At 42.2% G+C, this 15999-nt stretch overlaps 1 protein-coding gene and 2 long non-coding RNA genes across 3 annotated transcripts in view; 2 read left to right on the top strand and 1 right to left on the bottom strand.

Moving 5' to 3' along the window:
• The window catches only part of LOC118970647 (uncharacterized), a 455888-nt gene that overhangs the window by 79395 nt on the left and 360494 nt on the right, over positions 1-15999 (top strand). The gene's annotated exons all lie outside the window — the stretch shown is intronic.
• The window catches only part of LOC140844435 (uncharacterized), a 44194-nt gene that overhangs the window by 2450 nt on the left and 25745 nt on the right, over positions 1-15999 (top strand). The gene's annotated exons all lie outside the window — the stretch shown is intronic.
• Positions 4938-8523, bottom strand: APOF (apolipoprotein F). Its single transcript, XM_073216582.1, is given in 3 exon segments — positions 4938-6457; positions 6460-6945; positions 6948-8523. Coding segments are annotated over 3 exon segments (981 nt in total). The 5' UTR covers positions 7306-8523; the 3' UTR covers positions 4938-6320.

The raw sequence follows: 15999 nt of genomic DNA, 5'->3' as shown, positions 1-15999 counted from the left end.
TTTCTTTGTGTTTTCTGATTGCCGTGGCTAGGACCTCCAGCACTATGTTGAATAACAGTGAGGAGAGTGGGTATCCCTGTCTTGTTCCCGATCTCAGAGGAAAAGCTTTCAGCTTCTCGCTGTTCAGTATGATGTTGGCTGTGGGTTTATCATATAGTCTTTATTATGTTGAGGTACTTGCCCTCTATACTCATTTTGTTAAGTGTTTTTATCATGAATGGATGTTGAATTTTGTCAAATGCTGCTTCAGCATCTATGGAGCTGATCATGTGGTTTTTGTCCTTCTTTTTGTTTATGTGGTGGATGATGTTGATGTATTTTCAAATGTACCATCCTTGCATCCCTGAGATGAATCTCACTTGATCATGGTGTACAATCCTCTTGATGTATTTTTGAATACAGTTTCTTCATATTTTGTTGAGTATTTTTGCATCTATGTTCATCAGGGATATCGGTCTGTAATTTTCTTTTTTGGTGGGATCTTTGCCTGGTTTTGGTATTAGAGTGATGCTGGCTTCATGAAATGAGTTTGGAAGTATTCCCTCCTCTTCTATTTTTTGGAAAACTTTAAGGAAAATTGGTATTATGTCTTCTCTATATGTCTGGTAAAATTCAGCGATGAATCCATCTGGCCTGGGAATTTTGTTCTTGGGTAGTTTTTTGATTACTGATTCAATTTCATTGCTGGTAATTGGTCTGTTTAGATTTTCTGTTTCTTTCATGGTCAGTCTTGGAAGGTTTTATTTTTCTAGGAAGTTGTTCATTTCTTCTAGGTTTTCCAGCTTGTTGGCATATAGATTTTCATAGTATTCTCTAATAATTCTTTGCGTTTCTGTGGGGTCTGCTGTGACTTTTTCCTTTCTCATTTCTGATTCTGTTTATATGTGTACATTTTCTTTTTCTCTTAATAAGTGTGACTAGGGGTTTATCTGTTTTGTTTATTTTCTCAGAGAACCAGCTCTTGGTTTCATTGACTTTTTTATTGTTTTATTCTCTTATTATTTATTTCTTCTCTAATCTTTATTATGTCCCTCATTCTGCTGACTTTGGGCCTCATTTGTTCTTCTTTTTCCAGTATCAATAATTGTGACTTTAGACTATTCATTTGGGATTGTTCTTCCTTCTTTAAATAGGCCTGGATTGCTGTATACTTTCCTCTTAGAACTGCCTTTGCTGTGTTGCAGAGAAGTTGGGCTTTGTGCTGTTGTTGTCATTTGTCTCCATATATTGCTTGATCTCTGTTTTAATTTAGCCATTGATCCACTGATCATTTAGGAGCATGTTGTTAAGCCTCCATGTGTTTGTGAGCCTTTTTGTTTTCTTTGTACAATTTACTTCTAGTTTTATACCTTTGTGATCTGTAGAATTTAAATCTTTTTGAATTTACTGAGGCTATTTTTGTGGCCTAGTATGTGGTCTATTCTGGAAAATATTCCATGTGCACTTGAGAAGAATGTGTATTCTGCTGCTTTTGGGTGTAGAGTTCTGTAGATTTTTGTTGGGTCCATTTGTTGTAGTGTGTTGTTCAGTGCCTCTGTGTCCTTACTTATTTTCTGTCTGGTTGATCTGTCCTTTGAAGTGAGTGGTGTGTTGATGTCTCCTAGAATGAATACATTCCATTGTATTTCCTCCTTTAATTCTGTTAGTCTTTGTTTCACATATGTCGGTGCTTCTGTGTTGGTTGCATAGATATTTATAATATCTTTATCTCTTGTTACTTTCTTTGTTTTGAGGTCTATTTTGTCTGGTACAAGTACTGCAACACCTTTTTTTCTCCCCATTGTTTGCATGAAATATCTTTTTCCATCCCTTCACTTTTATATTTGGGTTTGAGGTGAGTCTCTTGTAAGCAGCATATAGGTGGATCTTGCTTTTTTATCCATTCTATTACTGTGTGTATTTTGATTGGTGCATTGAGTTCATTTACATTTAGGGTGATTATCAATAGATATGTACTTGTTGCAATTGCAGGCTTTGGATTCATGGTTACCAAAGATTCAAGGGTAGCTCCTTATTATCTAACTAACTCACTTAACTCTTTTATTAAGCTATTATAAACACAGTCTGATGATTCTTTATTTCTCTCCCTTCTTATTCTTCCTCCTCCATTCTTTATGTGTTAGGTGTTTTATTCTGTACTCTTTTGTATTTCCTTTGACTGATTTTGTGCATAGTTGATTTTATTTTTTGGCTTTAGTTAGTATTTGGTTGAACTGCTTTCTTTGGTGTAACTTTATTTTCTTTGGTGACAAGTCTTAAGATTGCTTCCATCTTGAGCAGTCCCTTTAAAATACCCTGTAGTGGTGGTTTGTGGGAGGCAAATTCCCTCAACTTTTGCTTGTCTGGAAATTGTTTAATCCCTCCTTCAAATTTAAATGATAATTGTGCTGGATTCAGTATTCTTGGTTCAAGGCCCTTCTGTTTCATTGCATTAAATATATCATGCCATTCTCTTCTGGCCTGTAAGGTTTCTGTTGAGAAGTCTGATGAAAGCCTGATGGGTTTTCCTTTGTAGGTAATCTTTTTTCTCTCTCTGGTTGCCTTTAATACTCTGCCCTTGTCTTTGATCTTTGCCATTTTAATTATTATATGTCTTGGTGTTGTCCTCCTTGGGTCACTTGTTTTGGAAGATCTGTGGGCTTCCTTGGTCTGAGAGACTATTTCCTTCCCTAGCTTGGGAACAATTTCAGCAATTATTTCTTCAAAGAAACTTTCTATCCCTTTTTCTCTCTCTTCTTCTTCTGGCACCTCTATAATGCGAATATTGTTCCACTTGGATTGGTCACACAGTTCTCTTAATAGTCTTTTATTCCTAGAGATGCTTTTATGTCTCTCTGCCTCAGCTTCTCTGTATTCCTGGTCTCTGATTTCTATTCCATTAACAGTCTCTTGCACCTCGTCCAGTCCACTCTTAAGCCCTTCTGTCGATTGTTTCATTTCTGTTGTCTCCTTTTGGACTTCATCCCTTAGCTCTTGCATATTTTTCTGCAGGTCCATCAGCATTGTTAAGAGTTTTATTTTGAATTCTTTTTCAGGAAGATTCATTACATGTATCTCACCAGGCCCTCTCTCTGGGGTTGTCTGAGTAATTTTTGACTGGACCATATTCTTCTGCCTTTTCATGGTGGTAGAAGTGTTTGCAGGCAGGTGGCACATGTGTCAGCTGGGAGAACAAAGTCCCTTCCTGTTTGTTGGTCGTCTTGTCCTTCTCTGCTGCCTGTGCCGGTTACCTGCACACCGGGAGCAAACTCTGGGACAATCTCCTGAGCTGCCATGGGCGGGGCAGCCCCCGGGCTAGCCTAGAGCCTTGCAGGGAGTCGTAGCTGCCCCAGTGTGTTCTGCAAGAACGTTGCCCCTTCACGTGTTCTGGACCTTGCTCCAGCGTCTTCTGCCTGTCCTGGTTAGCTGCGCACTGGGAGGAGACTCTGTGTGGTTGCTGTGGGCAGGCCTGCTTTCCAGCTGCTCTACAGCTGTGGAGGGTCAGCCAGTTTGCTTGTAGTGCCACGGGCGGGAATGAATTTCAGGCTTCTTATCACCGTGAGGGGCTTTAGGGCTGCTTTACCCCCAGGAAGTTAGGGGGCCCAAAGTTTCAAGATTCTCAGCCTGCTGGGCTGAGTGTGCTGGCACAGTTTTGTTCAGCTGTTGAGCCCTTGTCCCTTTAATACTTTTGAAAAGTGCCCACTTTTCTTTTGTCCCAGGGGAGCCAGCTATGGCGATCTGCTCCCAATCTCCATCTCGGACCCTACCCTTCTGTTTCTCTAATATCCAGCACACCAAGCAATGAGTGTCTGTGCTCCCAGTGCATATTACTAGGGCTAGTTATTTAGCAGTCCTGTGCTTCCACTCTCTCCCCACTCCAACTCCTTTCCTTCTGCTGGTGAGCTGGGGTGGGGGAAGTGTTTGGGTCCCGCCGGTTGATGGCTTTGTATCTTACCCCCTTCGTGAAATACTGAGTTCTCAAAGATGTAGATGTAGCCTGGCTGTTGTAGTGTATCCTGTGGTCTCTCTTTTAGGAATAGTTGTATTTGTTGTATTTTCAAAAATATAGATGGTTTTGGGAGGGATTTCTGCCGCCCTACTCATGCCGCCATCTTGAGGCCCCTGTTTATGATCTTTATTTTAAACTCTCTTTCAGGAAGATTGGTGAGTTCAGTTTTATTTGGCCCTGTTTCAGTAATTTGTGAGATTTTGCTTTGAACCAGGTTCCTTTGATGTTTCACAAATCTCTGTGGTGCCTTTTAGTTCCCAGAAGCTCCATTCTCTGGAGTTGCTCAGTCCATATAGTGAGGTTGGGAGTTGTAGGGGATCAGAGCTGGTGCCTGGGGGGAGGAAAGAGCTGTTTCCTGCTTCCTGGCTGCAGGGCAGGCCTGTCTCCAGTGTCAGAGCCTGTGGGCTGAGCACACAGGTATAAGCCTCTGTGCTTGGTGTCTCTAGCTGTTGTAGGTGGTGCCTCCCTCTGTCTGGCCTGACTGCAGCACAGTGACTGCCAGTTTGTGAGCAGGTGCCGGCAGGCCAGGAGGAAGGTGCAACAGGCTGCGTGTCACAGTGGGGGCCTTGGAGCTGAGTGGGCAGCCAGTGGGATGGAGTGCCTGAAGCTCCTCGAAGTTCCCAACCTGCTGGGCAGAGTATGCCCAGACAACCTTGTCCACCTATCCCTTCTCCCTCGTAGCAAGCTCTGTGCAAACCCCTTCCCTTCAGCAGCCCTCTTGCTGCTAGGAAGCCTCTCAGACTGCCTGCCTTTCCTTTGTCTCAGAGTGGCCAGATGTGGATCCGCATCCTCCACAAATGGCTGGAATCTCAGTCTCTCAAGCACTCCGCTGTCCCAGCTCCCCAACCCCAGCAACCTCCAGAGCACCACACAATGTAGGTTTGTGGTCCAAAGCAGACCTCCAGGGCTGGGTGTTCAGCTGTCCCAGGCTTCCACCCCCTCCCGCTCCATTTCTCTTCCACCATGAGCTGGGGTGGGGAAAGGGCTTGGGTCCCACCGGATCAAAGCTTTCCTACGTTGTTACACTGTTTCATGAAGTCTGCTCTGTTCATGAGGTCTGTGTGCAGTCTGGTGCAACCTTCTTTCCTGTTGCTGTTTTAGGACTAGTTAGTTGTATTAACTATATTTTCACACTATATGTAGTTTTTGGAGGAGTTTTCCATCTCACCTCTCATACCACCATCTTGAATTCTTGACTCCCACTGTATTTTTTTTAATGTCCACAAACCCCAGAGGTGAAAATTATTTTCCCCACTTTAGAAATTTAAAAAACTGGGCTCTGAGAAAGAGGTTACATTTCTAGTCAGGGATCTCTGAAGCTCTTGCAGGTAAATCCTAGATTCAAAATCAAATCATCTGATTTCAAACCCTAGCCTTTAAAATTGCTACATTTTACGGCTCTGCCTTCCTCCTCGATAACAAATCAGAGATTTGGATTTTGAATGTGTGCACATACACACAGGGTGTGTCAGAATGTTTGATTTATTCATCCTGTTTCCTACAGTTGGGGGAGTGTTGTGCATTTTCTGTGGTCCTTGTCCCACTGCGACAAAGAATCGAAGGGCAGAGACACAGCAGTGAAGCAGAGTAAAAGTTTTATATAAGGTTACTTAAGAGAGAAAAAGTACAGGCCACCTCAGCAAGGAGAGGTGCCCTGAAAGGTTTAGAGAGAGAAAGTTTAATATTAAAAGGTTACACACTTAGAAAATGTGGGTGACCTCAGAGAGAGGAGCACCCCCTGAAAGGTTGAAAAGAGAGAGTTTAAAGTTAAAAGTTTATGCACTTAGAAAGTGCGGGCGACTTCAGAGAGGAGCACTCTGAAAGGTTGGAGGTTTCCCCCTTTTAAGGATTCTTTAAGAATGTAACTAAGGGCTGGGGGTGCAGACTTGTTAAGTGGTCTTTGAATGCTTAGAATTAACTTAACACAAGGAACTTCCTGCTCTGATTTCTCCCTGGGATACTGGTGTCTTGGTCTGGGAGCATATCAAACAGGCTGCCTGCCAAGCCCCCAAGGTGGGCTGAGTTATTGTCTGTTTGCTAAAGAGTAAGTTAAGAATCTTACATTTTTAACTTCCTGGGTATTTAAAATACAATCTTTAAGATGAAATCCTTCCTGCCTTTCACTGTGTTGTTTACAGCTGGGCCTGCAAGTTTAACACAATAAAGACATGGGCTAAGCGGAGGTTTCCTCCTTTATCTGGGGAATATCAAAATATTCCCGGACAAGATTTTTGAGCTTTAATTGATTAATTTTGGGTCTTTTTAATGGACTTTTAGGCCTTTTTCTCTTTCCACTCCACTCATCTATTTTCCTGCCTAACACCACTTTCTTTTATATCCCAAGACTCCCTTTCCCAGGACCTAAGTCTTAGCCCTTGAAAAAGGCCTATCCCCAGGAAGGAGCTGAAGACCCCACATCTGACACCAAGGGGGCCAGGGTAGTTTCTTCCCAGTCACTCACATCTGAGGTGCCCCCAATCCCTTGTTGCTTGTCTCAGCAGGAGGGGTGTTGGCCTTTCTCTCACTGTAGTACTGGATCAACTGTTGGACCCCATCCTTCACTGCAGGTTTAAGCACAGTGCTGAACAGAAGTCCTGTGGGCCCTGTCAGTCCAGCCATGGTCACCAGAAGGGCATAACCCAGATTTATGACCCCATCTTGGCCTTGTTCCTTGGCTTTGTCCAAGCAGTTCTGAGCAGCATAATACAAAACTGTGCCCACGTTGTAGTAAGTTTCTGTCCCCGGCAACATCTGGACGATCTGGTGCACACTTTGTTCCTATTCGAGCTCACAGTCCTTGATAGGGAGGGAGCATTGGGCCCTTTCTGGGCCTGGCTGCCCCACGGCCAATAGCTGCAGAGTAGAGGCCAGGGCACCCACTGACACTCTCCTCCCTGTGTTTCTGTCTTTCTGGAGCCCTTGAAGATGTTGGATGAGAAACTGTAGTTTTTATACCTCCCTGGTGGTAAGAGTTGAAGCTTCAGGGCCCAGATATCAGCATAGCAGCCAATTTCCTCCAAGGCAATCATTAGTGGCAGACCTACCAGGAACTTGGGTAGAGGGACCATGTGGGTGAAGCCAGGCAGGGACTGTGGGAGCAGGGCCTGACAGCACAAGGGCTCTGAGAAAGGTGGCCAGGCTCCTGAGGATGAGGAAAGGTTCAGAACATTTGTCTTGTTTTCATATAAAGTGGCATCCATAGGGGACAGCAGGAGGGAGCAGAGAAGCAGTGAAACTTGTATCTAGAAGATTCTGATGCTGTGCATGTCTGGACCAGAGGGCCCTGGGAAGGGGAGATGAGAAACATTACAAACCATTTCCCTAAGGGCTGTGGTCTGAAAGGAGCTCAAGAGTCAGGGCAGACCTCGCCCACCATCTCCAAGCTTCTTTTTAGGTAAAACCCTAAGCAGGGCACAACTTACTTATTCCCACTCGGCCCTCCCCATGTACAGGTCACCAGGCACTTCCTCTGCTTTCTTTCCACCTACTTATAGGGGACTGCAAATAACCACACAGTCTAATCATTGAGAGATGAGACCCTTGATAGGTTTGGCTAGTCCTTGATCTTGTTCTGCTCACTTCTCTGTCCCATGGAGAAAGAAGATATTTGCTTTTCCCTGTGATCAGTAAGAGATGTAATCTCTGCAAATATTTGTTATTTGTACTGGCTACTCAAACCTTCACTCCTTGTCACACACTTCACCTCAATACCTCAAATACCTGTTCTTTGGCATTTCCTACATGTTCCTGCCTCATTCCCACTCTAGCTCATAATAGAAGTGGGAAACCCTACCAAGAGAGATCAGAAATTTATGATTTTCTCCTGTTTTATTTCTCTTTTCAGTTTAAAAATTAAGTTAGCAAGCTATAGCATCTAGCTGGGGATTTAGGTCAGGGTGGTTGCATGAGAAAAGTTTAAAATACCTCTCATGCTTAGTGCATGTTACGTGCACAGCATATGATGACTGAAAGAAAGAAAAGAAAAAAGGAAAATAGAATAAGAAATAGGGGCTGGGAACTACTAAGTAGAAAGGGGCAAGGCTAATACCAATCACATGTGTATTTTAGCACTGGGATTAAATAAAGAGCATACCTCTGTCCTAAGTGGTCTCCTGCACTACTAACTGCTTACTGTGGCACGTGCTTGAACACAGTCCTCAGAAAGGAAATCTGTTGCCTAGGTGGCAATGAATATGTGTAGTGAGCCCAGCCAAATTCCTGAACCAGTTTACCCAGGAAGCACTTCAGAGTAACTGTGAGACATATGATAAATTACACTGTCATCATCCATAGACACGGAGAGGTCCGTAACCCGGAGTTTCTTCAGCTTTTTGCCCAATTCTCAACATGCACCCAAGAATCACACATGCAGTTCTAAGGGACTTTGAGAGCAAAAACTTTGACCTGTGTCACCAGAAATATGGGAAATGGCTTCTCAACAAACTTACCGTCTGAGCTAACTGGCAGATTAGCCAACCCAGAGGTTATATTTGCCACCATCAATACATTCCTTAGGCTGAGTAACTGAGGGTTGGATTTATCCAAGCTCTCTCCTGTGTGTCCTGTGTGTCCTCCCCAGGTCCCCCAGGAGGAACTTAGTGATCCCTTCTTCCTCGTTGTGTTTTTTACTCTCACAGATGAAGGTTTCAGTGGTGTCCTTTCCTCCTATCCTAACAAGCTGAAGCTTCAGAGCATGGGCCTCTATTGGGCAGCCAACCTCCTCCAGGGCCATCCCCAGAGCTATGCTGGATAGGTGCTCAGGCAGAGGGGCTAAGGAGGGCACTGTGCAAGAGATCTTGGAAGGTCTTGGGATCCAGGAGAGTGATCTGATCAGGGAGCGTGTTCAGTGGGCGCCCAGTTTCTGCGAAAGATGGCTGCATGGTCAGATGACTTCCTGCTCATTTCCTGGAAGGCCAGTGACTGGAGGCAGCAAGACACAGCAAAGGAGCTGCACAGCCTGGTTCCTGGTGGGTCAGCAGGACAGCCCCGCAGGGAAGCAGCAGAGTGCAGGGGGAATCGGAGAGGCTAGGGACGAGCACACATCAAGAAGGGAGAGAGCTAGGAAGCTCTTAGTCCTTGGAAACTTGGACACACCTCACTCTTACTCTTGAAGACTGTGGGAGATCCTCATTGTTTTGAGACATAAATAAGTCAGGAAAACAACAGTCCAGACATCTCTTTTGCTTTGGTATCTTCGTGACCTGAATGATTGCTTTTGTTATTACAGTTTTTAATGCCCACCTCCTCCTCACCCCAGCCAGAAGGACAAGCAAGCCAGAGAGCTGATAGGCGCCAAGAGCAAAGAATCACACAGCATTGGCAAATATTTATGCATTTGTACCCAGCCCAGACTTTGTCCTCCTCACCTTTGCCCCATACTGACAAGCAGGCCTTTCCCCCTTTTGGCCTTGCTGTTTCTGCTCCATATCCCTGTTGTCCTCAAACCTAGACATGAGATGACCCTAGACCTATATATGAGATGAAGTAAAGTTCCTTTGTATCTTCTGAAGGGGAGAAAGGGCAAGGCAGAAAGGTGGATGATCTCCGGTAAGGGATCCCCAAAACAGTTCTTATGAAAAGAATACATTGGGTGGAAGCCCAGGGATACTGGACAGTCCAAACCAAATCAGTATACCTTTTACCTCTCACTTTTGTAATTCCAATGCAAAACACAAATAAGGTGTGTTCACAGCTAGGTAACTCACCACATCTAACCAAAACTCCAGGGCCTGGGCTTCACCTGGGGTTTAGGAGTAACTGTAGCCCAAAATTAGGGCAAGAAGGTATCTGAGGCCTTCCAATACTGGTACAAATTTCTACATATCATTATGGCAAAACGTTTCCTTGATGCTGTCACCCACCTCTGGCAGCCAGCCAGTGGGAACAGTGTAAAGGGAGGGGCACAGAGGTCCCTTTCTCTACTTCTTTTACTTCTCTCAGTTCCCAGCAGTGGCCCCTGACAACTAAAAGCAAAGACAGATGAAAGAAGAGGAGTAGGTCTCTGGGGACACACTGGCAAAATTGGAAAAAGCAAGAACTAGGCACAACGGGATCTGGTACTCCCTGAACTTAATAGGCTGGAATCCCTGGGAAATCCCAAGGACTCTCTAGTTTCTTTGTAGCAACATAGCAAAGGGTAAAATGTTAACCTGTTTCTCCTAAGATCTGTCAAGAAGCAAGAATATCTGCTCCTACCACTTTTTCAGGTTTGAACAGGAAGTGCAAAATAGGAAAGAATAAAAAACTAATAACATACACTAGAAATGAAGTAGAACTTTATTTTTATTAAATAACAATACTGTATTTATTAAAAGACATAATTGTTTATGTAGAAAATCCTAGGGAGTTAAGTTTTTAAAAAACTACAGTAACTAATAAGTGAATTTAGCAAGGTGACAGGAGAAAACATTATGTATAAATACTTATATTTCTGTAGTCTAGGAGTATACACTGTCAAATTAATTAAGTAAAGCAATTCCAATTAAAATAGTGTTAAAAAACATAAAATTTCTAAAAGAAGGAACAAGATGGGAATGCTCACTCTTGCACTTCTATTCAACATTGTACTGGAGGTCTTAGCCAGAATAATTGAGCAAGAAAATGAAATAAAATGGGCTACAGGGATGGATTAAAGATGGTGACATGAGAGGTGAGACAGAGAACCACATATAATACGAAAATATAATTAATACAACTAATCTTGAGAGAGCAACAGGAAAGAAGGCGGAGCCAGACTGCATATACCTGGAGAAAAGAACAGACTTCATGGAACAGGGTAACATACCAAAGCCTTGATCTAACGGGACCCAAGCCCTCCCTCAACCCCAGCTCACTGGCAGGAGGAAGAGAAATGGAGCAGGGAGGAAGTGAAAGGCCTAGGACTGCTGAACACCTAGCCCTGGAGATTTGCTGTGGAGCACAAACCTACATTTTGTGGTGTTGAATGAAACCTACATTGCATGGTGTTTTGGTGATTAGTGGGGTTGGAAAGCTAAGACAGGCAGAATACCTGGAGAAACTGAGATTCCAGCTGCTTGTGAAAAACAAGGATCCATATACAGCTGATCAGGGCATGAAGCCTGAGAGACTTCCTAAAAGCGAGAGGGCTGCTAAAGGGGCAAGGATTTTACAAAGCTTACTGCTCAGAAGAAAGGACAGGTAGACAAAATTGTCTGGGAGCACTCTGCCCAGCAGTATGGGAACTTTCACGATCTTCAGGCTCTCCATTGCCCTGGCTGGCTATTCAGCTCCAAGGCTCCTGACTGTGATATGCAGCCTGCCGTGCTTTCCTCTTGGCCAGCCCACACCAGGCTCGCAAACCAGGAGCCCCTGCCCTGGCATCAGGCCTGCCAGAGGGAATCCCTGCCTACAGCAGCTACAAACGCAAACACCTGTGTGTTCAGCCCACTAGTTCTGGGAGTGGAGACAGGCTCTGCAGGCTGGGAAGCAGGGAACAGCTCTTTCCCCACCACAAGGCACCAGCACCACTCCCCTGAGACCCCCGACATAGCTTCAGGGGATAAGCAGCTTCAGAGAGTAGAGCTCCTGGGCACTAGACAGTGCCACATACAATATGAAAGTCAAAAGAACCTGGTTCAAAGTGAAATATCAACAACACCAGAAAAACGGTCAAGTAAGACTGAACTAATCAAACTTCCTGAAAGAGATTTCAAAATAAAAATCATAAACATGCTCCTGGAGGTACAGAAAAATATTCAAGGACTCAGGAGCAAATTTAGGGTGGAGATCCAATTGTTGAAGAATACAAAGGAGGGTATTAAAAGCAGATTAGATATGGTGGAGGAGATGATTAATGAAATAGAAATTAGAGAAGAGGAATACAAAGAAGCTTAGGCACAGAGAGAAAAAAGGATCACTATGAATGAAAGAATACTGAGAGAACTGTGTGACCAATCCAAACAGAACAATATTCATATTGTAGGACTACAAGAAGAAGACAGAGAAAAAGGGATAGAAAGTGTTATTGAGGAGGTAATTGCTGAAAATCTCCCCAATCAGGGGATGGAGATAGTCTCTCAAGCCATGGAGATGCATAGATGTTCCAACACAAGGGACCCACGGAGGACAACACGAAGACATATAATAACTAAAATGCAAAGATTAAGGATAAGGATAGACTATTAAAAGCAGTCAGAGAAAGAGAAAAAAGATCACATACAAAGGAAAACCCATCAGGCTATCAACACACTTCTCAGCAGAAACCTTACAGGCCAGAAGGGAGTGGCATGATATATTTAACGCAATGAAGCAGAAGGGCCTTGAACTAAGAATATGCTACCTGGCAAGATAACAATTTAAATTTGAAGGAGGTACTAAACAACTTCCAGATAAGCAAAAGCTGAGAGAATTTACCTTGCACAAACCGTCTCTACAGTGTATTTTGGAGGGACTTCTATAGATGGAAATATTCCTAAGGTTAAATAGTCTTCACCAGAGGTAATAAAAAGGGATAGACAAAGAGTACAGAATATGATACATAATATATACAGAATGGAGGAGGAAGAAAAGGAGGGGAAAAAAACTTTAGATTGTGTTTGTAAAAGCATACTGAGTTAACTTAGACTCTTAGATAGTAAGGAAGTTACCCTTGAACATTTGGTAACCACAAATCTAAAGCCTGCAATGGCAATATGTACATACCTATCAATAACAACCCTAAATGTAAATAGTCTGAATGTACCAATCAAAAGACACAGGGTCACTGAATGGATAAAAAAAAAAGACCCAATGATATACTGCCTACAAGACACTCAGTTCAAACCCAAAGATATACACAAACTAAAAGTGAAAGGATGGAATAAGATATTTCATGCAACTAATAGTGAGTAAAAAGCAGGACTTGCAGTACTTGTATCAGACAAAATAGACTTTAAAACAAAGTCACAAGAGACAAGGACATTACATAATAATAAAAGGGTCAATCCAACAAGAGGATATAATCATTATAAATATCTATGCACCCAACACAGGAGCACCCGCATATATGTAACAAATACTAACAGAATTAAAAGGGGAAATAGAATGCAATACATTCATTCTAGGAGACTTCAACACTATACTCACTCTGAAGGACAGATCAACCACACAGAAAATAAGTAAGGGGACAGAGGCATTGAAAAACACATTAGAACAGATAGACCTAACAGACATCTACAGAACTCTACACCCAAAAGCAACAGGATACACATTCTTCTCCAGTGCACATGGAATATTTTCAAGAACAGATCATATACTAGACCACAAAAAGAGCTTCAATAAATTAAAAAAGATTGAAATTGAACCAGCCAGCTTCTCAGACCACAAAGGAATGAAACTAGAAATAAATTATGCAAAGCAAATAAGAGAGCCCATAAACACATGGAGGCTTCACAACATGCTCCTAAATAACCAATGGATCAATGACCAAATAAAAACAGAGATCAAGCAATATGTAGAGACAAATGACAATAATAATTCAACACCACAAAATCTGTGGAACATAGCGAAGGTTGTGCTAAGAGGGAAGTAAAGTATATTGCAATACAGGCTTACCTCAGGAAAGAAGAACAATCCCATATATGAACAGTCTAAACTCACAATTAACAAAACTAGAAAAAGAAGAACAAATGAGGCCCAAATTCAGTAGAAGGAGGGACATAATAAAAATTAGAGCATAAATAAATAAAATCGAGAAGAACAAAACAATAGAAAGAATCAATGAAAGCAGGAGCTGGTTCTTCGAGAAAATAAACAAAATAGATAAACCCCTAGCCAGACTTACCAAGGAAAAAACAGAGTCTACATATATAAACAATCAGAACTGAGAAAGGAAAAATCACTATGGACACCACAGAAATACAAAAAATTATGAGAGAATACTATGAAAAATTATATGCTAACAAGCTGGATAACCTGGAAGAAACGAACAACTTTCTAGAAAAAGACAACCTTTCAAGGCTGACAGAGGAAGAAAGAGAATATCTGAACAGACCAATTACTAGCAATGAAATTGAACTGGTAATCAAAAAACTAACTAAGAACAAAACTCCTGGACCAGATGGCTTCACTGCTGAATTTTATAAACATTTAGTGAAGTCCTAATACCCATTGTCCTTAAAGTTTTCCAAAAAGTGGAAGAGGAGGGAATACTTTGAAATGCATTCTATGAGGTCAACATCGCTCTAAAAGTAAAACCAGGCAAAGACATCACAATGAAAGAAAATTACACACCAATACCCCTGATGAACATAGATGCAAAAGTTCTCAACAAAATATTAGCAAACTGAATTGAAAAATACATCATGATCAAGTAGGATTTATTCCAGGGATGCAAGGATGGTACAATATTAGAAAATTCATCAACATGATCCCCCACGTCAACAAAAAGAAGGACAAAAACCACATGTTCATCTCCTTAGATGCTGAAAAAGCATTTGACAAAATTCAACATCCATTCATGATAAAAACTCTCAACAAAATGAGTATAGAGGTTAAGTACCTCAACATAATAAAGGCCATGTAGGACAAACCCACAGCCAACATAATATTTAACAGCGAGAAGCTGAAAACCTTTAAGATCAGGAACAAGACAAGGATGCCCACTCTATGCACTCTTTTTCAAACACAGTTCTGGAGGTCCTCACAAATGCAATCAGACAACACAAAGAAATAAAAGGCATCTAATATGGTAAGGAAGAAGTCAAACTGTTACTGTCTGCAGAGGACATGATATTGTATGATAAAAATCCCTAGAGAATCCACTCCAAAACTACTAGATCTAATATCTGAATTCAGCAAAGTTGCTGGATAAAAAATTAATACACAGAAATCTGTTGCATTTCTATACAGTAATGAACTAACAGAGAAATTAGGAAAACAATTCCATTCACAATTGCATCAAAAAGAATAAAATACCTATGAGTAAACTGAACCAAGGAAGTGAAAGACCTATGCTTTGAACACTACAAGACACTCATGAGAGAAATTAAAGAAGATACCAATAAATGGAAACACATCCTGTGCTCATGGATAGGAAGAATTAATACTGTTAAAATGGGCATCCTAAAGCAATCTACAGATTCAGTGCACTCCCTATCAAAATACCAACAGCATTCTTCAATGAACTAGAGAAAATAGTTCTACAATTCATGTGGAACCACAAAAGACCCCAAATAGCCAAAGCAATCCTGAGAAGGAAGAATAAAGCTGGGGGGAATTATAAGAGAAAAGAAAATCAAAACTGCAGTGAGATATCACCTCACACCAGAATGGCAAGTATCAAAAAGACAAGATATAACAAGAGTTGGTGAGGATGCAGGAGAGGTACTGAGTGGGCTATGTAGGAAGTATCTGTATAGAGATTGAAAGGGGTATTAGAGAGCGATTGGAACACTTGGAGGACTGCGTAAAGTTCAACAAGTTGGGCGGATGAAAAGGGAGTGGGCAGGGAGACAGGGGTTTTATCTTGAATAACATATGCTGTCCGCCCTGTTGCTGAGCCGTCTGTGAAGACGAGGAGGGCTTCTCGCAAAGGAGAGGGGGAGGTAACTTTGGGAAAAACTAGGGGATGTAGTCTACTAAACTGGATTAAAGGGTCAGTGGGATAATGATTATCTATGGTCCCAGCAAAGGAGGCACAAGCGATACCCCAGTCATTGTTGGTTTGTAGCAACCAATCTATCTGCTCTGTAGTATATGGAACTACAAGGATATCGGGATCTTGACCAAAATACTGTCTGCTTAGTTTTCTTCCTTTTATGATAATAGAGGCAGCTAGGGAAAAGTAAGGTGTTAGGACTTTTACAGGTTTGTTGGAGAGGTAGACCCAAAAGAGAGGCTTGCCTTGTTGTTCAAGGGTCTTGGTAGACTACCAAAAAACTCCTACTGGAGCATGGGTGGTGGCACAAATGATAACATATAAAGGAGAGGAGTAGTCAATCTGAAAGGAGGTTTGTAGAGAGATAGCTTGATTTATCTGTTCTATAGCAGCAACTGCTAGGGGCGTCAGGGTG

This window comes from Manis javanica, chromosome 11 (genome assembly GCF_040802235.1).
Source record: "Manis javanica isolate MJ-LG chromosome 11, MJ_LKY, whole genome shotgun sequence".
NCBI classification, from domain to species: Eukaryota; Metazoa; Chordata; class Mammalia; order Pholidota; family Manidae; genus Manis; species Manis javanica.
The sequence above is the reverse complement of the archived record's forward strand: the minus strand, read 5'-3'. Positions and strand labels throughout refer to the sequence as shown.